The 26515-nt window shown below is 35.7% G+C and overlaps 1 protein-coding gene across 4 annotated transcripts in view; it reads left to right on the top strand.

Annotated features, from left to right (window-relative positions):
* The window catches only part of LOC408877 (neurogenic protein mastermind), a 225854-nt gene extending 199710 nt beyond the window's left edge, over nt 1-26144 (top strand). For all 4 annotated transcript variants that reach the window (XM_016912569.2, XM_392407.7, XM_016912570.2 and 1 more), the window contains exons 3-7: nt 13628-13960; nt 18247-18424; nt 20046-20348; nt 20757-21008; nt 21810-26144. In XM_016912569.2, the coding sequence (XP_016768058.2) occupies nt 13628-13960; nt 18247-18424; nt 20046-20348; nt 20757-21008; nt 21810-22054 (1311 nt within the window). In that variant the 3' untranslated portion in view covers nt 22055-26144. The remainder of the gene's footprint in view (nt 1-13627; nt 13961-18246; nt 18425-20045; nt 20349-20756; nt 21009-21809) is intronic.
* The last annotated feature ends 371 nt before the right edge of the window (nt 26145-26515 follow it).

Genomic DNA, 26515 nt, shown 5'->3' on the forward strand with positions numbered 1-26515 from the left:
GAGGAAGAAAGACGATTCGAGGGAGAAGGTGAAACAAGAAAGAGAGAGAGAGAGATAGTAGAGCTGGGTGTGGAACGCGCCCAAGAGGAGGAGATAGTAGATTGGTGAATGCTATAGCTATGGAGAGGGGAGGGAGAAGAGAAGAAAAAGTTCAAGTTTCGTGTGTGGAGGCTCTCGAGTCGCGTGTGGCCTTCGAATTCTTCACTTGGCTCGCAAACCCCTCCCCTCCTCTACTCGCACTGTCACCGTCACAGTCACGTGACCACACCCTTGCGTGTGCCGGAAAACACCCTCGCTGTATTTCACCTTTCAACCGCTCGCGGCTATCGTTTACGCGTTCTCTTCTTCCGTTTCTCTCCTCCTCAGACGAGGAGGATTTCGATGTAATTTCTTCTTAAGCGCCGTGTTGAAACGCGTTTTATCGCGTGGGTGCTTCTTTATCGACCGGTCGTCTTTTCGTTCAGTCGATACTCGGTGACGAAATAAAGGTCGGTTAAATAATGGTTGGATCGGAGAGAGAGAGAGAGAGAGAGGGATCGATGCGAGGCACACCTGTTACGGCAACGTTTGTGGAACGATTATTCTCTCCTGTTTCTCTGCGTCCACAGAAGGACACGCCTAAAGTTAAAAAGTACGATTCCATTCGGGGCGGAGAGGAGGTAATGATTTGTCGGAAAATCAAGGAAATGGATTAAAATTAAAATTGATCGAAACGATATTTGATCTATTCAAGGAGGATAAAATAAAAGCTTTATTCAACTCGAGATAATAATTTCTCGCACGTGTGACAAGTATCTCGATACAAAACTTGATTCTAAATAAAGGAATAAAGATCCTTGGATTCCCAATTTAATTAATTAAATTTAATTAAACGTTCGAATTGAACGATAATTTATTTAAATATCATTTTTACGATCCCAAATGTGTTATAATGCGTCATAATTTCGTATATTGAAATATTGTAATTGGATATTATTTGCAACGTGATATATACTTACAGCTTCTCTAAAGACACAGCACGATCATTGTGTGATGGATGGATCGGTTTAACCACCGTTTCCAATTTGTAAACTGGGAGGATAAAAGCGAGTTTCCTCCTTCTTTCTCTCGTTTAGCAGAGCAGAACCGATCCGGATTATCAAGTAGCCAGCCCGGTTAGGAGAAAGGTCTGTCGTGTCCGACAATAGGTACGGTTGTACTACTGAAGAACGGCCTCCTCTCGTGTACTTCGGTGGCTGCTGGATCCGCCGATCTATGTCTGCCGATTTTAAAGGCGGAGAGGTGAATCGAAGAAATCATGACACAAGGGGAGGGGAGAGGGCGTGTTTGAAATTTTATTTTGTTGAAGGAAACAATGCAATTTGGATCGATTTGTAAGATAAATATGTTGTGTCTTTGGACGAAATGGCACTTTTCACACAATTTTATTATTTGAAAATATGGAAATCTTAATGTATATTTATAAGATTTGGATAAAACAAAGTTATTGTTTTTAATGGAGTGGAGTTTATTAATGCACGTAGAGTTAATTCGTAAGTTTAATTGGGTTAAATATTTTTTGTTTAACGTTCGAATTGAACGATAATTTATTTATTCAAAATATGTAATATATAATATATAAATGAAGTATTGTTTTAACATGTACGTAGTGTTGATTCGTAAGTTTAATTGGGTTAAATATTTTTTTGTTTAACGTTTCGAATTGAACGATAATTTATTTATTCAAGTTAAAATATATATATATATATATATATATATATAATAATATACGGACATGTTACAATGAAATAATATTCACGGTATCGAATTAATTACACGCATAGAAGGATTGACATTCGTTCGGATTGATTAAATTTTGGAATTTGAGAGAGTTTCCGTAAAAAAAAGAATTGTAAATTCTATTTTAAAGAGGACGAAAGTTTCGTGTAAAGGGATTAATGAAAATGGGAAAAAAAATGAAGGTAATGAAAAGGAAGCGAATGTGCAACAAAGGGAGGAAATGGAAGGAATTTTGCGAGAAAAATTCAAACACGATCTACCATAATACATGATTATATATATATGATGAAAAATAAAAGAAACATATTCTTCTTTTGAAAAAAGAAATTATCACACAATCTTTACACGTCTCTACGATATTTTCTTAACTTTTCAAATTGCATTATTTGCCAATTATGTGCACATCAACTCTGATGCGATTCTAGAAGACTAGATATACTTGAAGAGAGAAGTTTGTTCGTTTATTTAACAATAATAATTTTTAATTATCAATAATAATAATAACAAAAACAATCAATATTTTTCAAATATATATAAATAGCGATTGGATGACGAGTATTTAAAAAAATTCGAAGGAACCAAAATATATTAAATTTTTCGTTCAAAATGGCCGCCCTCCCTAATGGCGAGGAAGAAGGAGGGAGCATGGGTGGTAAGAATAATCCGGTGGAAAAAGTTAACACCAGGAGGGACAATGGAGGTTTCTACTGGTGCGTAATCCCTCTCGTGGAAAGAAACTGCGACCAGAGAAGGATCCTCTTTATCACCCACCACGAGTTTAACAACCGGCCCTTTTCTAATACATGCTTCCGCCGCTCCTTTTAACTGTACAAATATGACCAACGCGTTATTACCTTCTCGCCAGAACCAGAAGATCTATCACGCAAATGAAGATATCCTCTCAATGATGGAGAAAAGAAAACCGAAAGGGGAATAGATTTGCTCGAAAGAATTCAATCATTTTCAATTTTGTGAAAAAAAAAATTTATAAATTTGACAATTAATCTAAGGAAAAAAATCCTGATCGAATTGAATTGTTTATATCTTTTCATATTCAATTTACAATGTAATCTTATAGTCTATCAATAAGAGACGGATTATATATAATAAAAATTTATATTAATAAAAGTGTATACATATATTTATATATAATGATGTACATATATATATATGTAAAGGATAAACAGAGAAAAGAAAATAGAATCGTATATATATCTTGTTGGCTGGGTATAATAGAAACCTGATAACAGACGCAAATGATGCCTAATCGATAAAATCGATTCGAGTTTAATCCAGTAGGTGGTGGAAAAGCGCGCGAGGAGAGCGCGGCACGTTTTCACGAATCCGCGGGCCACAAATTGCGCTCTGGCCCCGTTTCAATTTGTCCGCACGGTATTTCAGTTTCCGCCTTAATCCCCCGGATCAATTATCTCACCGTGTCGTGATGTTGCGGTTCGATAAAAATCGAATCCTTTTTTATCGACTGGACTCGATAATTTCGTTCCTCGAGTGACGACGCTTTAAAATATTTTTTTTAACGTGTTGCAAATTTTGATAATCGAGTGACGATGCTTTAGAATGCTTTCCTCTTCCAAAGTAGTCTTATCTCGCCAGTTCACGATCTATTTTCGAACCAAGCCTGGACAAATTGTCTGTCGGATTCTCGATCTGATAGATGGCGGGTGCGTCGGTCGGGAATCATCACGCTGGATACGCGTGCACGTTGGTTGGTTGGAGGTCACTGTCCTTGGGATCCTCTTTCGTTCCTCTATCTTCTCGAATGGCCTGTTCCAGCGTAAGCGGAGGATTATTCCTAGTGCTCGAGCGTACTTTGGATTTTTCGTTGTGACCAGCAAGGATTCCCGGTTACGCGAGACGAAAGTCGAGACGAATGTGTGCATCGTAGGTTATGTTAGGTTATTTCGAATTCTCTTTAAAGGTTTGTTATACCGCATCATCTTCAATACGAGTGAAATTTTCCAGTGAAATTCTCCAGAATAGTCGGTCATCGTTTCGATCGAATAGAGATCAGTGGATAGAAATATTATACGATGTGTTAGAATCGACTTTTCGGTTTTGTTTCAACGTTCGAAGAGGGCAGCAGTGTTTTACCGGTGCAGTAAGATATATAGAATTTCCTTTGCGTACCTCTTATTATGGTTTCGTTGGATCATTAGACATCGATGTTTGTTGTCAGCGCTCGGATTCCTGTGGACTGGTTGCTTCGAGTGTTGAGCTTGCCAAGTGTTTTCTCGCAGCGGGATGTTTAGTTTCCGGTGACGCCATGTTTTCGCGGCTATCCGCTTGCTGTTTAGCTCTATCCAGATGGCGCTGTCCATTGTAAATGGAGTTCTTTTTGATAAATATATTGTTGAAATGAGATCGTTAACACGATCGTTTATCGTTAGGACGCAGATACAAAGATGTATTAGAGTATCGTTTTTTTTTTTAAATAAACGATTAATCTTCGATACAACGAGAGATTTAATTTATCGAAAGTGATTAAAAATATTCAACGATCGTTCGCCGCAATTTCCATTCCATCTTTATTATAAATGATTATAAATGATGAATCAGGAATCGAAATCGTAAATCGTAGATCCAAGAACGTTACGATTACTGCATCGCCATATTAAAAAGACGATTCTTATTCGTGATTCAATCGTGAATCATTCAACGATAAGTTCGCAAGTTCCAAACGATGATGGACCATGTATCATGTTACTTCTATGTTGTTATTTCTGCTGCTCAATAATCGTTTTTTCAATTGTGTGACATTATCCTCCAAAAGGATAGTTCGAGTTTAACGCTAGATTCGATAGATTTTCATTTTATCCGCTCTTAATACGATCTTTCCTATTTCTTATATTCAATAACAACGCGTTAGAATTTCGTTAGAATTATTTCGAACACTTGTTGAAAACAAGGAAACTTCTCCTCGGTGCTGGATGTCAGGTAAAGGTCACGATACGAGCCGTGGTCCAGCCTGCGTCACGACGATAAAAATTTATAATCCCGATTAAAATAACATCGATAACCTTGAAATCTTGCAAAATACAGTAGACTCGAAACGAATTTCGAAATTCCTCTTTCTCTCTCCTTCTCATCATCTGACAAGTAAGAACATTCACTCGTAAATCTGCAATCAAAGCAAATCCAAAACCAGATCTCAAAAAGAATAAAAATTCTTAAATCTCTAAAATCCATCCAAAACTTCATCCTCTCTCTCTCTTTCTCTCGACTGTCCCCGATATCAGGCGAACTCTATACGTATACACATACACATATACACACACGCGCGCGCGCGCGTTCCTCAGATCGATAACGCGCCGCTCACTCAGTCGCAATCACCGGCTCGAATGGATATTATTAATTACACGAGACGGCGCTAACCGTTCGCCGTAATTAATAACTAATAGCGGGGACAACCTCTAATTTCGGGATACTCGGGATACCTTGCGCCCCTTTGTGAACGTGTGTGCGAGCGTGAACACGATGCCCCCCTCTTCCTCGTCACTCGACTTCCCCCTCCACGCGCGCGTCACGGATATACACGGCGTATATACGAGGCGAGTACAGGAGAGCGCGACGGTGGTAATATACGGGGCAGGCATTAGAAGACGACGACGATTATGCGAAACAGAAACGGAAGAAGTCGTACGTACGTATAGTCCGCGCTTGTACGTATGCAACCGTTGCTTATGGCTATCCCCACCACGAAGCCCCATCCATCGATCGATAAACACGTTCGACGTTGTTGTTGGGTATGCAGCAAAGTGGAATCGTTCGAGGAACCATGCCGTGGATCGTTAATGGTTAAACCACTGGGCATCGTCATTAAACGACGGTTGCTCGATCGCGTTCGTGTTCTAGCATTGGAAAATGATATGATATATATATATCTTGTTTTCTCCTTTTTTCTTTTTCTTGTATCTCTGGTTGTTCGAGCAGCGTGAATATGTAATAATCGCTCTGTGATTATTTTTAAGATCGTATTTTATAATGCGAAAGGGAGGTGTGTTAATGGAGGAGGAAAATGGAACCGTGTTTAGGAATTTTTTTTTTCAGGGGAATATTGAAAGAATATGTGTGTGTGTGGAAAGGGAGAGGGCAAATATCTAGGATCGATTATATATATATATGTCTTCTTCGAAGAAGGATCGCTCGAAACGTGAGATTAATTGTTTCTTCGGCGCAGAATCTCTAAACAACACTCTCCCTCCCTCCCTCGAATTCGGGATTCGAAATCAAACCTCTCTCATCGCTACTTCATCGCATCAATTTCACGCCACATTCATCAACCCGTTTCAACGCCATTAAACTCTCTTTCGTTCCCTCTCGATTTACCTCCACCGCCATCGAGCGCATCGACCACCACAGTGCCATTTCATTATCCGGATGGAACGGAAACACGTGAGGATTTTCATTGACAATTTTACGAAGGGAAGAAAGGGGGGGCGATTTTTCGAAGGAATCGACAATTCACCTTTTCTTAAAATATTTTCCAACGTTCATATAATTGCAATAAAATATGGATAAGCTGTAATATTACAATAGCAAGAGATCTAGAAAAAATTGAAATAAAAATAAAAATTTTTCCACTTTATCTAAACTTTATATTTAAATAACGGCAATAATTTATTTACCAAATTTTCCAAAGAGACAGAAAAAGAAAAAAAAACCAAATCTCAATATTAGAAAATTTCAAATTTTGAATCAAGGATATCGAACAATAATACCAACATTCGTCACAAAAATAAAATGTCTCTATTCAGATTACCATTATGCAATCTATATTTACTATTCAAATAATTCAAACAATTATTTGCCAAGACAACGCGTTAAGCCTCGATCTTTTGACGATAATCTTAGAGACGAGGCATCCTTATAACTCGAGCAGATTTAAGGTGTCCAAATGTGTCCCGTGATCCTGGTTAAAATTTTCCCCACCACGTGTAGTATTCTGAATGGTCTGCTCGTTCTTGTCCACGGAAGCTATACGACAGTTTCCGACCAAAATTCCTCCCCGGTAAGCGGAGGATAACAAGACACGTGCTATGCAGATGTCGCGGCCAGCGGATCCCGTCGGGACACCCCGTCGTGATTTAGGCTAATTATGCGCGACCCTAGACCAGTAGTAGGGGGGGGGGAGGTGTTCCTCCTCTATGGCGTCATAACTAAAAGCCTACGGTGGTCCCGCCCGGCCACGACCGCTCGTTTCCGCGCTAGAATCTGGATTACGTTACGCGGCGGTCTCCCGAGGAATTTAAACACCCCTTTGCCACCTCTTTCTTTCCATCGTTGGAAAGAACGATTGTGTAATGGTAAATAGGGGATGTTGCTGGAAAAGATAAAATTAATATAATTGGATAATTTGATACTAGGAAGAATTTTTGCAATTTCTTTTTTTATAGAAATATTAGAATTAATTTTTATCTTTATATCATTTTCTCCTTAAATTCTTCATGAAACATACAACATAATTATAAAAATATTTTTATTAGTTTTTCGCTAGAATCTGGATTACATTGTGGTCTCTAGAGGAATTTAAACACCCCTTTGCCACCTCTTTCTTTCCATCGTTGGAGAACGATTGTGTAATGGTAAATAGGGGATGTTGCTGAAAAAGTTAAAATTAATATAATTGGATAGTTTGACTATATTAGGAAGAATTTTTGCAATTTCTTTTTTTATAGAAATATTAGAATTAATCTTTATCTTTATATCATTTTCTCCTTAAATTCTTCTCTGAAATGTACAACATAATTATAAAAATATTTTTATTAGTTTTCTGCTAGAATCTGGATTACATTGTGGTCTCTAGAGGAATTTAAATACCTCTTTGTTATGTTCTTTCTTTCCATCGTTGGAGAACGATTGATAATGGTAAATAGGGGATGTTAGTTGTTTGAAAATTGGATAGTTTGATGATACTAGAAAAATTTTTAAATGTTTGCAATTCAAGTTCTTCGTGAAACGCATAACATAATTATAAGAATATTTTTATTAATTTTCCGTTAGAATCTGGATTACATTGTGGTCTCTTAGGAATTTAAACACCCCTTTCTTATGTTCTTTCTTTCCATTGTTGAATGATTGGTAATGGTAAATGGTTAGTTGTTTGAAAATTGGATAGTTTGATGATACTAGAAAAATTTTTAAATGTTTGTAATTTCTTTTCTTTTTTGTGGAAATATTAGAATTAACTTTATCATTTTCTTCTCAAGTTCTTCGTGAAACGCATTAGTATATAATTTGGATTACATTGTGGTCTCTCAGGAATTTAAACACCCCTTTGCTTCTTTCTTTCCATCGTTGGAGAACGATTGGTAATTAATTGCTCGAAAAGTTAAAATTAATATAATTGAATAGTTTGATAATATTAGAAAGAATTGAAATTTTATGAAACGCATAACTATAATAATATTTTAGTTTTCGGGCTGGAATCTGGATTACGCAGTGATTTAAACACCCCTTTGCCATGTTTTTCTTTCCATCGTTGGAGAACGATTCATGGTAAATAAGGGGTGTTCGTCATTGAAAAATTGTATAGTTCAATAATAGAAGAATCGGAATTTTTAAACAATCTTTTTATCGCGATGATGAATACGGGTTCGCCATGGAAATATTAGAAACTCAATAATCTCTTTGCAATTTCTCCTCACAAAGTTCTTTCTTGAAACAACATAATAAGGATAATCCATAATAATAAAATATACGAAATATACACTCGAGATGAGATTCTGGAAATATGATCATCGATATTGATATTTTAACGTAATTGCTCGTGCCTCAGCCCCCAAGATCCCAATCTGGAAGATCTGGAAAGATGGTATATAGGACTTTTACGCGCAGACAGATACGCAGACGGCTGATGATTTGTGGCTGTTTGGAGAATCGATAGGTCGGGGTATAGATCATACGAGGGAGATTTAATCGATCGGGATAAAGGCTGGTCTATAATTAGGAACGAGAATGGCGAGTGTAATAAAATAGTCTGCTGAAACAGGTTGGCCTGTCGACCTTGAGATAGTCGACCTGCTCGCCGTGATCATCACGAGAACAACAGTGCGTTTCAATTGCGGCTTTTAGATGCGGCTTATTGTTGATATATATGTATATATATATATATCGATGGCTCCGTGATACATAATCGAATCTCTCTATCCAATCTTTCTCTACACGAAATGAATTTTACGTAATAAAGTTTATATAAGCTTTTTCACAAAATAACTTTCTCAAATTTTTAATCACTTCAAACTAAAATTCTAATAATCAACAATTGAACTCCCCTAATAAAATTCTCTTTTCTCCTTTTTTTTCAGAATTATTAAACAATTCTAATAATCAACAATTGAACTTCTACTAATAAATTTTTTTCCTCTATTCTCTTTTCTTCTTTTTCTTTAGAATTATTAAACAATTCTAATAATCAACAATAATTGAAATCCCTTAATAAATTTTCTTCTTCTATTCTCTTTTGTTCTTTTTCTTTAGAATTATTAATCAACAATTGAAATCCCCTAATAAATATTCTTCCTTCATTCTCTTTTCTTCTTTTTCTTTAGAATTATTAAATAATTCTAATAATCAACAATAATTGAATTCAATTCTAATAAATTTTCTTCCTCTATTCTCTTTTCTTCTTTTTTTTCAGAATTATTAAACAATTCTAATAATCAACAATTGAACTCCCCTAATAAATATTCTTCCTCCATTCTCTTTTCTTCTTTTTCTTTAGAATTATTAAACAATTCTAATAATCAACAATTGAACTCCCCTAATAAATATTCTTCCTCTTTTTTCTTTTCTTCTTTTTCTTTAGAATTATTAAACAATTCTAATAATCAATAATAATTGAATTCACCTAATAAATTTTCTTCCTCTATTCTCTTTTCTTCTTTTAGAATTATTAAACAATTCTAATAATCAACAATTGAACTCTCCTAACTCTTCCTTCATTTTCTTTTCTTCTTTTTCTTTAGAATTATTAAACAATTCTAATAATCAACAATAATTGAATTCACCTAATAAATTTTCTTCCTCTATTCTCTTTTCTTCTTTTAGAATTATTAAACAATTCTAATAATCAACAATTGAACTCCCCTAATAAATTTTCTTCCTCTATTTTCTTTTCTTCTTTTTCTTTAGAATTATTAAACAATTCTAATAATCAACAATAATTGAATTCCCCTAATAAATTTTCTTTCTAAATTTCCTCTATTCCCTTTTTTTCAGAATTATTAAACAAAAATTAACCTATCGTCGAAGTGGAACAAAAAAAAAAAAAAAAAAAAAGAAGGCGGCAAGTTATCCAATTACTGGAGAAATTCCTCTCGAAGCGCACCTCTCGAATTATTTACGAATTTATCCGCCACCTGACACAATGGTGGTTAGTGGGACGAGTAGTAGCGCGTCGAAAACAGAAGAGGACCCGTGCACGTCGGCCCGTTGTTAATTGCCATAATGAAGATTATTCGCGGCGCGGTTCGCGTAAAAGGGGTTGCGCCGTTGTCTCTGGTAAAATGGCCGCGTTACCAATGCAGAAATTCGTTACAATACACCACCTCCTTCCATCTTTTGATTTACAAATATTTTGCCGAGAGTTACGGGAATTAGCGATGCACGAATTTTTCTTTAACATCGATCTTCTCTCAATCGATTAAAAGAAAAGGGCAAAGAGAAAGAGAGAATTTTTGCAATTTTCTTTTCTATTTTTTGTTTTTTTTAATTAAAAAAGCATGCAATAAAAGTTAAGGAATAATACATATGTGTGTGACAAAGATTACAGATACACACACACGACGAGTATTAAATATTGAATATTCTGGAATAATAAACATCGATTCTAAGAATGTAAATTAGATGCGCGTATTGAGAATAATACGTGTCGCGAAGAAAATAAAAAAAAAAGTCGTTCATGACTTTACAATGAAGGATTATAAACTAGTAATCGTTAGAATTAAGGAAATATCATCGCAATTGTGAGGGAATTATATAAACACGTATATTTTTTATTCATTTAATTACGTATGCATAATTGATTCGCTCGATCAATTTATATTCCTTTATTCAAATTTCAATTTTTGAATCGTGGTAAAAAAACGAAACGTAAATGACATTTCATATAGTTCGAACTTTATTTCTCTCCTATAATATCTATCAATTCTGGTTGGATGATGATTTTATCAATTAAAAAAAAAAAAGAAGAAAAAAAGGCAAATTAGAATTTCTTTCTCGTTTTCTAATTTGAATAATATATTATTCTTTTTTTTTTAGATTATATATATATTTATGTATTTTTTTAACAATAATTTAAAGAGAGATATAATTCTTTTTTGACGAAGAAATCGCTCGACAATAATGCACAATAATATATACACAAACACGGTCGTGTATGTTATATTCATAGACTATTAAAATTATCAGAGTTTCCAAAAATTACTTGTTTATACTAACCGCGATAATTGTCGTATCACCAATGGCAAAGAATATTTTTATCGCATCTGTTTATTTCATGGTATATGACGATACTTTTCGAAGATACCAACAAAAGTAAGAAAACATTCTTAACAATATATTATCTAATGTTAAAAATGACTGCGTTGATAAATTTAATCTGTAATCGCCAAATCCAATGAGATTTATTTAAAAAAATATATATATATTCTATTCAAATACTCTCGATGTACAATAAAATACAATAATATTCAATTAGAGAAATTAGAATATTTGGATTAAAAATATATCGAGGTAGTGCAAAATTCTTCTGGAGGTTTAAAAAAAAAAAAAACAAAAATAATCAAGAATTTAAATTCTCTCACGTATGTATAATATTATTAAGTGAAAATTTGATATCTGTAGAAGACGATCGAGGCTTGCTTCGATTATACGTACACGTGTCCAAGACCTTGTGTCACAGATCACGTTAGTCATTCGCTATAATAAAATATACCGTGATATCGAGTGGGAGCAATTTGCATATTGATCGGACAAACAAACAACAAACATCTCGTAGCCAAAGAGAGAGGTGTTTTTCTCCTCATCGTTCGATTACGCGCGTTTGAAATTCGCGCGCAATGCGTTCGGCAAAAATGGCGACGGCCTGTGCATATCTTCAATCGGTACATAGACAGAGAAGAAAATAATTAGAATATTCAGGATTTGAATAGAGATAAAAAGTGAATTTACAAATAATTTACGTTTATTCAAAATCATATATATGTTTATTAAAATCATATTGCATATTAAAATCATATATATGATTTTGAATGAACGTAAATTATTTGTAAATCTTGAATATTGTAAATGTCTATGTATCGATTGAAGATATGCACGATGTACACAGTCGCCATTTTTAATATATATATTATATTAAATATATAAATATTATTATATTATAAATTATATTAAATATTTTAATATATATATATATATATATATATATATATATATATTAAAAATGGCGACTGTATACATCGTGCATATCTTCAATCGACAACATAGACATTTACAATATTATACAATACAGGATTTACAAATAATTTACGTTCATTCAAAATCAATCAAAAACGCGATGGATGAGAAATATCACTCATAATCATAAAATTAAAAAAAAAAAATTGATTATCATTAATTTCTAATTTATAAGATCGATAAGAATATTTATAAAATATTTACTTGAGAAGCGATAGTTGTTGAGAAATAACACCCATAATCGTGAAATTAGTTAAAAAAAAAGAAAAATTGGTTAATATTAATTTCTAATTTATAAGATCGATAAGGATATTTATAAAATATTTGCTTGAGAACCGATAGTTGTTTCGTTGACAAATAACACCCATAATCGTGAAATTAGTTAAAAAAAAAAAATTGGTTAATATTAATTTCTAATTTATAAGATCGATAAAGATATTTATAAAATATTTGCTTGAGAAGCGATAGTTGTTTCGTTATCACAAGTGCTCGAAGGGGGAAGGGAGAAATGGGGGAGGGAAGTTCGAAGTTGGACTAGATTAACACGACTCGATCGTCGGGGTCAAGGGTCAATCGAAGCTCGTACAGGAGAACGCTCGTGCCTTATACTTCTCTCTCTCTCTCTCTCATCCGTGTCCGGATGTGGATGAGATATCGAAGAACGGTAGCCATTTTGTATCATTGACCTAGCAACGAGCTAGAGGACAGGACAATAGTCGTCGCCACTTGTCCACCGCTTTTTTTGCTAAAAATCAAATTCCAGCCCGCCTGTGGCGAAGCCTCTTGTTTGCCTCTGCACCTTTCTCTCTCTCTCTCTCTCTTTCTTTCGATTCGATCCAGAGCTCGATCGTGGATCCAGACCAAATCACGTTCAATTGCACAATCAGCATTTTCAAGATTTATTTTTGTGAACGAAAAATTGAAAAATTGTTCGATTCGCATAAAATACATATTTTTTTAAATTTCTATTATTCAAAAGTTGTTTCAAATAAAAAAAAAAGAAAAAGCAATCGAATTATACAACCAAGTATAAATTTCTGAGGAAGAAGATACATCGAAACAGCTAGAAAACTTATAAACTTATAAATAAAATATACAGAATGTTAACATAATCGCGACAAGATAAAGCTTTCTGGCTGAAAATCTAGATAAAAATCTATACACATCGAATTTTCTATTCTCAACGTACAATAAAGCGAACAAAAAAGACAGGAAAAATCCATAAAAACGGATTTAAAAAACGCGATATAACATAACACCTTTCTCCTTCGTTTCATCAATCGTCGAAATAAATAAATTATTATTTATAATATATATAATATATATTATATAATATAATATATATAAATTTAATAATAAATCTTCGTTACAGGTGTCCGCGGGTCAGCACATGCAGCTAACAGGCGACCTGAAACCGGGGGTATCGGTGGCGGCCCAGCAAGGCATGTACTTCAGCCAGCAGCAAACGCAGAATCAGTCGGCCGGTCAAACGGACACGTACTGCTCGGTATCGCAGTCCCAGACCATCAACTTCACCCAGCAGAGCCTGAGACAGAGGGCCGCGGCCGCGGCAGCGGGCGGCGTCCCCCAACCCGCCGGCGCTGCGCCGGCACGCAGCCATCCCCAGCAAGTGCAGCCGAACCAGGTGGATCAACATCAACACGCGAAAATTCTTCAACAACAGCAGCTGATGCGCGCCCAGCAGGTACGTAGCCTATTTCTCTCTCTATCTATATCTCTCTGTCTCTGTCTTTCTCTCTTCGATCGATCGAAGGATTTCCGAGGATAATCGCGCGATAACGTGGAAGGGTGTGAAACCTCGAGTAGTAGACTGGTTTATGGTTTAATTATCTAATGGCAACTCGCGATGTTTATCTATGGTAATAGAAACCGTGTTTCCAGCTATGCTGATAGAAGGAGGAGAGGGGAGGGGACAGGTTAATTCGATGGGAGAGTTTAGCTCGATCCAAGAAGGGAGAGTTTTAATTTTCGTCGGTGATGTAATTTTTCGGGAGGGAGGGAGAAGGATGAGGCGAGGAGCGTGTCTGGTAAATAAATTTTGAAATCCCCTCGTGTAAAAGACATCTTATTATACGTGTATATTTCTCAAATGTGAAATCTCGAAATTAGAATTAAAATATAAATGCAAATGAGAATGTAAATCGAGACGTGAACGTATAATATAATACGAATCGATGAAGAAGACTCTCTCTCTTTATCTTGGAAACTTTTTCTTTTTTTTTTTTTTTAAATAGAAGGGAAGCCGGCCGGGACGCGTTATTCGAAACATTAAGTCCGCCATCCGGCACTCGCGCAACAGGTCTCCCTCCTTACCGACCGACGCCTCCTCTCCATTCTTCCAACTTGTTGTTGGAAGGAAAGAAACGGCGCAAATAGGACAACCGTCTTGTTGGTGGAAGCCGCGGAACAATGAATAGAAACTTTTTCCGTAACCGGGAAATCTGCGTTCACGCGCACTTCCTGGAGAAAACGTGGTAGTAGTAAACGGGTAGCGTTATCGTGACCAAACGAGATCTCTTTCGCCTTTCTTACGGATGTTTACGGATGCGGTTTGCCTTGCTCGAGGGAGCCCGATCCGAGTAAAATTGTTGCGGTTTCTTATTCATCGTTTTCCTTTTCGTTTTGTACTTCTCCTTTGACAATACGCGTTTCAATTTGACGTGTAACGTCTCTCTCTCCACGCTTCTCCTATGTAATTTATTTATCCTTTTTTTTTGGAAATATTCTTTTATTCCTCTCCCTAATAAAATAAAAAATTTCGTGTCAATTCTTCTTCTCTTAGAGAGAGAGAAAAAGAGGCTGGTTTATTTAGTCAGTCCAAGTATAAATGAAATATAATGGACGAAGAGAAAAATCGTTCGTAAAGATACATACGTCGTAATAACGAGTTCTTCGGTTATAATAAATGCACGCGTTATTACCTTACGCCTTATTAGAGGATTTAAATTACAAGTAAACGCGTTAGTTTAACATGATTTCGAGCCGTTAAGCTGACTGTTTACAATTTGCAATTTTTATCCGTATCCGTTAAAGTTATTGCTCTTTGTGCGGCGAAGGGAAGACAAAGAAAGGGAGAAAAAGGAGAGAGAGGGAGAGAGACCTGTATCGGATCGTCTGTTCTAGTTACACGTACGGGTATAATATAACGTCGGCAAGTTTGCAATCAGACAACATTTGCATGCAGTCATTTACATCTTGTCCGGCACCGTGTTCTTCATCTTTTATGCATTTCCAATTTGCATCCGAAGAAACTGTGTCCACGAGCTCAATTACTGTCACTGAATCGTCTTCTTCTTCTTCTTCTCTTCTCCCTCTTCTTATTCTTCTTCTTCCACCACGAATTATCCTTGCTTGAACGCTCGGCCTATTGAAAAATCGCTAAAACATTGAATGTAAAATTATACGACGAGCGTTTTCACGACACCTGTCCATTTTTTTATCTTCCCACTCTCGTCGATTCCAGGATTTTTTTTTAATTTGCCTTCCTTAAGATTAAGATTTTACGTTTGAATTTCCTTTTTTTTAAATTTTTAATAATTAACGTTATCGAATACGTTCTTTTTTACAATTTTAAATTCATAACGGCGTGCATAATTCAAATTTTCTTTCGAAGATCAATTTCTGAAAGGAGATGGATAAAGTAAGTTCGAGGTAAATAAATCAAAAGTATCTTGGAGTTAATAAACATTAATTTAAAAATATATTAACGGATCGTTTCTCGTTTATTCTTTTATCATTGGCAATAAAAATACTATATAAATATTGATAATAAATTCCATACCATGCTCGGAATGAAATCGAAATTCAGAGGAATGGTTAATAAATCGATGGACACGATTTATTAACGGATGACTCAGTTTGTAATGCCAACGCAATCGACGATGTTAAGATATCGAAGCCGACTGTTCGATCGTGCTCCAGTTACTAATTGCAGGTTTCACGCAATTGGTTAGTCATCCCTCCCCTCCCCTCCTCTCCTCTCTCGAGGAAGAAAGCCTCGAAGAACGCAGCTTACCTCCTCCTCCTCCTCCTCGTCGTACGATAAAACAAACGGTTCGATAAGATAAACACCGGATCGTTTGATCGTTGGAAGATCGTTTCGATCGAGCCACCATTGAAATTGAGAGTTACGAAATGGAGAGAGATAAAAAGAAAAGGAGTTTTTGAGACGAGGGTCTACTTTCTATGTAATCGAAGAGCAATCGTGTTTCTAATTACCGTGAGAACGATGATGGCATTTCGTTTGAAGATTTTATGTTTTATCTTAGCAATAATTTAATTCGTTTACAAAAAGGAGGATAAAATATCGTGTAAAGAAAGAAAGAGAAAATATTTTAAATTATTTTAGAAGCTCGTATAATGTCGATATAGGAGTCCTAAAAAAGTTAATTGTTAATGAATGTTGGTCCAAGAGATCGAAATTTTTAATGTCTTTTAATTTTTTGGAAAAAATATTATTGAAACATTGATACAGTTTGATATTAATTTACGAAAGAGGGGCATTTCACTTCCTTCTTTCGAAGGAGCGAGAATCGGGCAAACACGCGTGAAATTGTTACATGCTGATTTTAAGAACACTTCCTCCGTTCACCAGAAACTGTTTGCGAGAGCATGAGGGCGGTGCTCGACTAATCGTAGGTTGCGCACGTCGAATAACGGAAAAATGCTTCTATCTGTCGGAGAGAGCGCTCCATTTTTGTGTATCTGTCTACATAGCGTGGATAGAAAGTTTGGGAACGGGATAGTTTCGAGAAAAATTATTAAACACAAAATATATTTTTTTTACAATAAAAATAACGAAAAAATTCACGTTAATTAAATTAATTTTTCTACGAATAATCGAACAATGAAATACCGTTTAAAATTTGCGTATACTTTCAATTCATCGTATTATCGAGAAAAGAAAGAAAGAATTGAAGGTAAAATGGAACTTCACCTCGGAGGATTAACAATTAAGATAGATAGTGTTCTCACTTCTGGCTCGCCATGTGTCAAAAGAAATGGAAAAATGCGGACGGAAAAGAGCATAAAGGGAGAAAGGCGAGGAGAAAATGCGAGGAGGAGCATATACATAGGTGAATGTATATCTCGGTTGGTAACGGAGGAAAATGCGCGGCCGCCACTGTCTCTGGTCGCCTTTCCGTCTTCATTGTCGTCGCTCGCTTGTACGCGAGAGCTTTCGTCGTTGGCGGCCAACGGCGTAACACCAGGAAGTGGAAACGCAATCCACGAGGGCTTGTGCAACGACACCGATGCCGGAGGAACTTCCGTGCTAACCAGCCTCGACGACAATACGACTCGTAACGAGTCATCGATGCGTGCCGTGAGCGGACTCGCAATTATTCCCTCGTGGAATCTGTCGGCCAGCTTTCTAACTCGTTCGTTGTATCGAATCGAATTTCCATTCCGCTCGTTGATTCCAAATATTTCGATGTCGTGCGGATTCACAATCATTGAGAATAGTGCTAATGATTCACGATGGTATCTTTTGTTATCGTTACGTGCAAGATATTTCGATCGAACTATTAAAACTATCGTTCGATAATTCGTGGTATATACTTAAGCATGGCGATTCTTTCCTTTCTTCGCCGTCAGATGTCTCTCGTCTCGCTTTCTCGCAAGTGAATTTCAATTTCTACGCGTATAAACTCGATAATCGAATGTTCTTATTTACGGTAAAAATTTTGTAATGGAAACTCCTTCTTGAGATTAATTTTAATCCTTGTTGAGGGGTGAAGATATATCTAAAAAAAATGTTTTAACGATTTCGTGATACAATTACAATTTTTTTTAACTTTCGTATGGAGAGTAATTATTATTGTTTACGAAAATATATGCGTATAACTCTAAGGTTAGGCGTGTGTTATTGTTGTAATAATACAATAGAGGGTACAGTTTCAAAGTCACAAGTATCCCGAAACACGTGATTTAATAATGTAATTGAATTCCATTGTTTGGTTGGTCTTTCAGGTGATGCAACAACAACAACACATGGCCGGAGGAATGGGTGGCGTGAGACCGCCACCACCCGAATACAAAGCGGCTCAGGCCCAAATGATGCACGCTGGTATCGGTATGGCTCAACAGGCCAGGTTTCCCAATACCGGGCCTATGCGCAGGGTTACGCAACAACCCATGCCACCTTCAGGTGAGTAGAAAATTGAAATTGAAATAGTTTCCATTTGCATTTCGATTAATTAAAAATTTCTAATTTCTCTTGACTAAAAATCTAAATATAGATTCGTAAAATATTGGACAAATTATTGGATAATTATATCGATATGTATAAAAAAATAGAAAAATAATATCCTCGTTAAATGATGAAAGGAGGAGGAAAAAAAATAAAAGAAATAACAACGCAAAAAATGTTTATGCGCGACGAGTACACACGATCGAGGGAGTACATGGTTCGTAGAAGTTGGAAATCGACCACATCGACAAGATCCACTCCTCTGTTAATTTTTTTACGCTGACAGTTACGTCATTTTCATATGCACTGGAAGTCGGAAGGCACTTAGGGTAATGAGAATCTGGGTAGCTAGTATCGATTCTTTTCGTCGAAACGGCGAATGTTCTTTCGATGCACGTGGAATTATTCAGCGGTAGATTTTCATTTACTTTCGAAATTTTATTGAAAAAAAAAAAAAAGAGGAAGAAAAAAAAGAAGGATACTCGCGCGCGCGCGCGCGCGCGCGTGTATGTATACACATTTACCTTTCTATTTTATCTTTATTGCAAATTGCAATACCGAAAACTATAAAACTATTTTGAAATAAAATAACATAAATTACAGAAGTATGAAAATTACGGTATATAATAAAATATATTTAAAAACTTTAAACTGTGGAAAGAAAATTAAATTGTAATGAAAGTTTTTAGAATCGTGAAATTTAATTTAAAAATATTTGACGAAAAATATATATATACATATATACGATGACATTTATCAGTCGATGAACCGAGAGGCAAGTAGCGGCAAATAGCATCTATTAAAAAAAAATATAAAGCGGAACGAAACGTAATAAAAATTTTTTCTTTTCCTCTTCTCTGATCGATCAACCGAATTATTTCGATTACACGGAAGCACGTGCGTAAAAAGCAAAACGGTGAAAATAACGGCGGAAGAATATTTGATTGGACGATCGAGGCGTCCATTCGAATAACGTTTAACACTTACTTTTCTTAACCATTAGATAAGCATTCGTGGAAAATGAACCTTTCCGCTGCTTCTAAAAAGAACGAGACAGTGGTGAAGACGGGGGTGGAAAAAGGAGGAGGGGGATCGTAAATATTCTTGTACACGTACCGAGGCTCCCTCTATCGATCGGCTCGAACCTACTCTCGTAAGATTCTATCCGAACGAAAATCCACAGAGCATCAAGGCTCCGCGTTTCCATCGCAATACGCGTAATCTTCGTTACGTATCTGGCTGGGCCGGAGAGACGTTTCTCCTCGGATCGATCGCACTTCTCCTCTTCGATTCAATCCGTGCGTTTTCGATTAAATTTTTCCATACAAACTAAATTTATATATATATTCTTCCTTTCCATTTGACGAGGACTATAAATACAGGATCGTTCGTTATCGGCCGTTCATTTCCATAATTTTTTTGAATTCCACAATTTGGAAAAACAAATTCTCGTAATTTAAAAAAAAAAAAACTCGAATGCTGTATTTAATAAAATTCTTCCTGGAAGTAATTTTTGAAATTGTTATTATGATATAATATTTTTTTTTTTTTTTTTATCTCTTGTTTGTTTTCGACGCAGGTCCGATGATGAGGCCGCAAATGGCGCAGCAACAACAACAGGCGTTGCACGCCGCCGGTGGCAATATGTACATGGGCGGTGGTAGTATGGCCGCGATCGGCGGCATGCATCAAATGCATCAGCGTCTTGGATATCCTAGGACCAACAATCAACGGCCGCCTAACGTCAGCGTTGGCCCGCCAGATGGCCTTGGTAATAGCATCGCTGGCCGTGGCGCGCAGCAGGAGTGGCGACACGTTCTCATGCAGCAGCAGGGCTTTCAGGCGCAGATGCGATCGCAATTTAATCAGCAAGGTCACCAAGGTAAGCCATACGTAATACTCGCACTTCTCTAATTAGTGGAATTCTTTTTTTTAGTTATTAGATTTCGTTTAACTTGTCTGATTTTAAGATAATTAATCTCCAAAATGGAATATTCGAAGGATGTTATTTCGATTTCGTAGTTAGAGAACGCTACAGGAGGAGACAACGACATTGATGATATTGCGAGTTAAATTTTTATGAAATTTATAGTTGTATCTTTTCTTAGAAAAAGATTTAATAGGAATGTGGTTAATTATGGTTTAAAAAATTCAAAAGAAGTAAGAAACTTGTTTACGAGAAATGGAAATTGAATTATTGTTTTTTTCCTTTAACTGGTTATTATTATTATTATGAAATAACCGTGATGAATTAATGCGTTAAATCGTTTCACTTGTCCTTATATTCCAGGTGGATTCGGTATGGGTGGCACGGGTGGCATGCAGATGAACGCCGCACAAATGCAGCATCAACAGTTGATCCGCTCGCAGAGCGGGGGTATAGCGGGCTCCGGTATGGGCAACAGCACTCAGATGCAGCAGCTACTGTCGCAGCAACACCAGCAGCAGACATTGGCCATGCAGCAGAGTAATAATCAGATGTCACTGCAGATGCAAATGTCGCAGTCCTCGTCGGTCAACTCTGTCAGCAGTACTGGAACTGGTGAGTCTTGGACGATGATTGTTCCCTTTTGATTCCCTCATCAAAGTGAAAAATAATAATCGAGAGATGACGAGTTGAAAAAAAAAAAAAAGTTGTTTCAATTTAATCCAATCATATGCCGATCGATCAACTTGATAATTTTATGAGTTTAATATCGACTTCATAATTATATTGATGTAATAATTTAATGATAGTAATGATTTATTTAAGCGGTTATTTTAATTAAAATAAATTTAGAAAGATTGCAAAAATTTGCATGATGAATTATAAAATAGATAATAATAATTATCTATAATTACAAATAATAATAGTGTTAGTGATTTGTTAATGATTTCATAATAATCAAGAAACGCATGTACGCGATAAAATAATTAATCGTTTTAATAATAATGCTTTTAGAAATTGAATTTCTATTGTTGAGAAATATTTAATTTTAATCGTATCCTAATAATATATCAATATTTTATTACTCTATATTTAAAAATTTCTTAATATCGCTGATTCTTAATCAAGTATGTATGTAATTGAATAAAAGCAGTCAATAAAATTCCCTGTCCCTGATTAAAACATTGATAATTCAAATTTTATTATTTTAAATATAATATATTTTCCCTTTTACTCTTTTATTATTATAACTATCTCTTTTATTATCATTTACATTCTTCATTTTTTTTTTTTTTCATTAAACTATAAAAACATTACTACTCTTTTCTATTAATATATTATTACATTCACTCTCGTTATACGATATCGCAAAATGGTCACGTTGTCATCAATCATGTTCGAATTAATTCCTTCCAGGTTCCCCCCTACACCCGCATCAACAATACGGCGCTGGCAGTCCAGGAGTGCGCAGTTTGCCACAACAGCAACAGCAGCACGCGCAACCGCCAGTCACCACCACCACGGATCCATCCGTAACCGCGGCGGACTTTAGCCTCGAATTTCTAGAGAATCTTCCGGCCGGAGACACGTCGAACTTCAGCGCTCAGGAACTGCTGAATTCCCTTGACTCCACGGGGGGCTTCAACCTCGATATTCTGTAAGACCACGCCTATCGCGGTCTATTCGGAAAATCGGATTTTTTATTCACTCAAAGACCGGTTTAAAAAACGTATAAAAAGAAAAAAAGAAAAAAAAAAAAAAAGTGAAAATGAAACGATAAGGATAAACTCACGTTCACGCTTTAGGATCGATCACCCCCCCCTTGAAAAACAGATACAACGTCCATAAACAGATAACTCGCCTCGTGTCAGTGCAGCTAGATAATCTTCGTCGCATGCTGTGCCGATGATTTATTCGATTAACAGTTCCTCGAGATCGATGAATAACGATGGGACGTAATCGTCGCGTTGAAAAGGAAAAAGAAATAATAATTAGTAGAGGTTAAGCAAACTCGCCGATTCGTGGAATCTGATCGTGTCATTTCTTACTTTCTACGGTAAGAAAGGAATTATAAGAGAGCGCGGTGAATGGACTATAAATTAGTCGAAAGTAAACCAAATGAAGTGAAGGGGCAACGAGAATAAAATTATTGATTTCCGTGTTGTTGTTGTTGTGACTCGAGAAGCGCTCGAATCGCGACGATCACGTTTCCCTGAGACGCGCGTCCTAATGATCCGTTCATCGATTCAATATAACTTCAAACGTACGGGGTGATTTGATCTTGTCGAACCGGAGAAAAATGTCAAAATCTCGCGTATACGATATGTGTACTACAGTACGTGATACTATACGTACGTATGGTAAATTCCTCGGGTTGTTCGGTATATAGATGCTTAAGGATGCGCGAGTTTAAAAATTCGTTCGTCAGATGGCGTCCGGTTCGACGTCGCGTGCATGGAAACCGGTCATAGTGTATTTTCGGCAGCTAACCTTCTGGCTGGCGACTATTCTTCTAGGCAATCATCTTTTAGTAAAATTTTATTTCTTAAATAATAAAACGCGAAGAAGCAACAGAGACAAGAGGTAAATAGAGCAAGATAAAACCAGTGGACGGTCGACAGCGTGGGAAATCAAGAGGGATCCGTAATATTCGTTTCGTTGCTCCGCGAACGTTTTATATTATATATACGCAATAACACATTTTTAGTCGCCGTGTATTCGATCATTCGTATCCTTTTTTTTTTTATTTCGTTCCTCACCGTATTTTCTTTTAATTGAAACGATCGCTCCAGAATGAGGATCGATTGATCTTTCTCTCTCGAGTGCACGCGTCGACGACATTACATACACACGATGACTTCGACGCGCACTCCACGCGAAACGACCAATGATAAAAGTAAAATTTTTTTTTCTCTTGATTTTTCATGTAACGATTCGCGATTCGAGAATTGTCAACAGTTGAACAGACGGGAAAAGAAATCACTCTGTTAATCGTCTCTATTCACGATCGATCATTTTGTAATTTTTAGTTGACAAACCTAACCTAACTTAACCAATAATTAGTTCCATCCTTATGGATTAACGATTGAAAAGACATTTTGGCCGCTGGTTTTCTCGAGCAAATCGGCATTCGACCGTCGCTGAAATTTCAATTTACAGTTAATTACATTATTACGGTAATGATAATTGCTAGAGCTAGTAGCGTATTTAAACGAACGATGCCGCGAATGACGTCGCGTATATTCTACAATTAACAGAAAGTCAATTATGAGATATATTATTCGATTATTCACGATGAAATTCATCGTTGCCTGCGACGACGGGCTTTAATGTTTCGGTCCGATCGATCGGTCCACGTCTCGCAGGGTTCGCATCGCGTTTGATAATGAGAAGAGAAAGAGAAGAAAGGAGCGAGTTAGAATGGAAGAGAAAGAGAGAGTGAAGAAATCTTTCCTAAGAACGCAGTGTTAGTGTTGCTACAGATTAAATTACAATCTTGACTGTACATATATATAAACATATACAGCCACGTAAACGCAACATATACACGTACACACATACATACACAGAATACATGTAAGAGTTAGAAGAAAATTCAGGACGATAAGTTCGCAAACTTTAGCCGATTAAAATATAAGAGCCCTACGATATAGGTGAATATTATATATATATATATGAATATAAACAAAATATAATGAGATAATAGTAATTGATGATGATGGTATGCGAGTTGAGAGCGAATGAGGGGGAGAGAAAGAAAGAAGGATAAAAAGTTAGAAAAAGATAGTTTGAAAGAAAGGAATGAATATTAGTGATGAAATGAGAAAAAGTGAGACGAGTGAATCAAAGAGGAAGAATGAGATTGTCATGTGAATAGTGTATATGTGTTCGCGCGGCGATAAAGCACATTTCCTCAATTCGAGCATATTTATTGAGTTTTTTAGTTCCATAGAATGTGCTGTGTCGCCGAATATTCAAGTTGCACATGAAATAATCACGGTCAGCTACGACCACCGTTCTTGGTACGATGAACCGACGATGCTCTCTTCGCGAATTTCCTTTTTCGACTCACGTCTCTGCGCATACGGAGAATTTATCCACACAGATTAATACGATATGATTAATATTTATCGCTCGATATAATTTTATTATTATTTTTTTTTTTAATCGAAATTCTTACGAAAATTAATCGAGAAAAATAATTTACCAGAGATACATTGAGCTACAGTTCATCGTGATCAGATGGCGGATTCGTGACTAATCTTCCAAATAGTGATACATTCCATAGATAAAGGAAATTGAATAGTGGTTTCACAAGTTCGTCTAATCAAAACTATTGTTTCTACTAGAAAAGAAAAGAAAAAAAAAAGAGAGAGAGAGAGGTCGAAATAGAAGATAAAAACGAAATTAACGAGGAAACATCGAGATAAGATAGACGCGCGAGAATTCAAGAACTCACCGAGTGAATAAATAACGAATACACCCGGTAGAAACTAGAGAGAGAGAAAAAAAAAATAGTAATGAAAAAAAGGTAATAAAAAAAAAAAATAACGAAAAGTAAGATAAATCCTCGACCGTTCGCCAAGAAAATATACCGCACGAATACCTTCCGATCGGAGTTTCGCTCGTTTACATACTTACATACTTAGTTACATGCTCGACGCTCTGAAAGAGATCATATTTCCGATTTCTTGAGTGTACCATGTGTCGAGTGTTCCACATTCTCACGAAAATTAGCAGACAAAAATAAAATACGAGTCGTTTTTTTAAAGTATAATATAAAGTAAAGAGGTGAACAAAAAGAAAATAATAATAATAAATAAATAAATAAATAAATAAATAAATAAAAAATAAAAAAAAGAAAGAAAAGAAATTCCTTAAATCGATCGGAATGATGTGTTATTATTGTCTTGTAAAATATTGGGGCCACGAAACATAATCTAAAGAGTGAAAAAAACGACATTTAAAAAAAAAAAAAAAAAAAAAAAAAGAAGTAAAAAAAAAAAGGGAAGAAAGAATGATAATTTAAAAGAAAGGAGGGAATGAAGAAGACAGATGCTCTGATCGTATTACGTTGATTTTTAACGAGAACGTATAATGTAAATCGAGAGAATCAAGTATGGGATGATGAGATGATGAAGATATCAAGATCGCCACAGTGATTGTTCTGTTTCCTTTGTTGTTGTTTTTTTTTTTTTTTTTTAAATTCTTAATAGAATTATAATATACGGTTACATATGGTTCACATATGTTTCTTTACGAACGAACGAAAGTGAAAGAGAAAAAGATTGCGAGAAAGAAAGTGTGAGCGAGAAATTAAGAAATTTGAAATAAAATCAAGCACGAAAAAAAAACGGAAACGAGATAATTTGTTGTGAGAGAAAGAGAGAGAGAATGAGAGAGAACGAGAGAGAATGAGAGAGGATGAGAGAGAGAAAAAGAGAGCATTAGGGACCAACCAAAAAGAGAGAAAAAAATGGCGTGCAATGGTGTCGATTGTCGCGGTGGATCGTTTTTCTTTTTTATATACACGTTAAAACAAAAAAAAAAAAAAAGAAAAAAAAAGAACAATGGAGAAAGTGAGACATCAGTGCCTCGACTTATTTCGCGACCGAATACCGAATTATAATAACTTAACCTGTATCATTCTTACGGGAACATCGTGCGATGTGTATAAAAAAAAACATGTCGTTTTCGGTTTTCGCGAACACTCGATCTTCCATGCTTTTAAAAAGAAAAAAAAAAAAAAAAGAGAAATGGGTATAAAAATTGAAAAATAAAATAACAATCAATGCTGTTTCTTTCTTGCACTGTCGACAGTCAATGATGGTTAAACGATATTCAGCTGAAAAAGATATAAAAAAAAAAAAAAAAAAAAAAAAAGAAAGGCTCTCGTGTAAATCATCTTTATCGAGGAGTCTCGTGCTGGATAAATATATCTAATTATTTATAATATTTATAACTTTATATGATACACGGGCATTTTCGCATAGAATAAATTTCATGTTGAATTTCGAACTGTTATTAATAAAAAGCGTTGAGTTCCTACAATGGTTTCTTTACTTGGCTTCTTGGATAATTATTGTCTCACATATCACAAATTGAAAGTCTCCAAAATCGAT

This window comes from Apis mellifera, linkage group LG6 (assembly GCF_003254395.2).
Source record: "Apis mellifera strain DH4 linkage group LG6, Amel_HAv3.1, whole genome shotgun sequence".
Classification (NCBI taxonomy): Eukaryota; Metazoa; Arthropoda; class Insecta; order Hymenoptera; family Apidae; genus Apis; species Apis mellifera.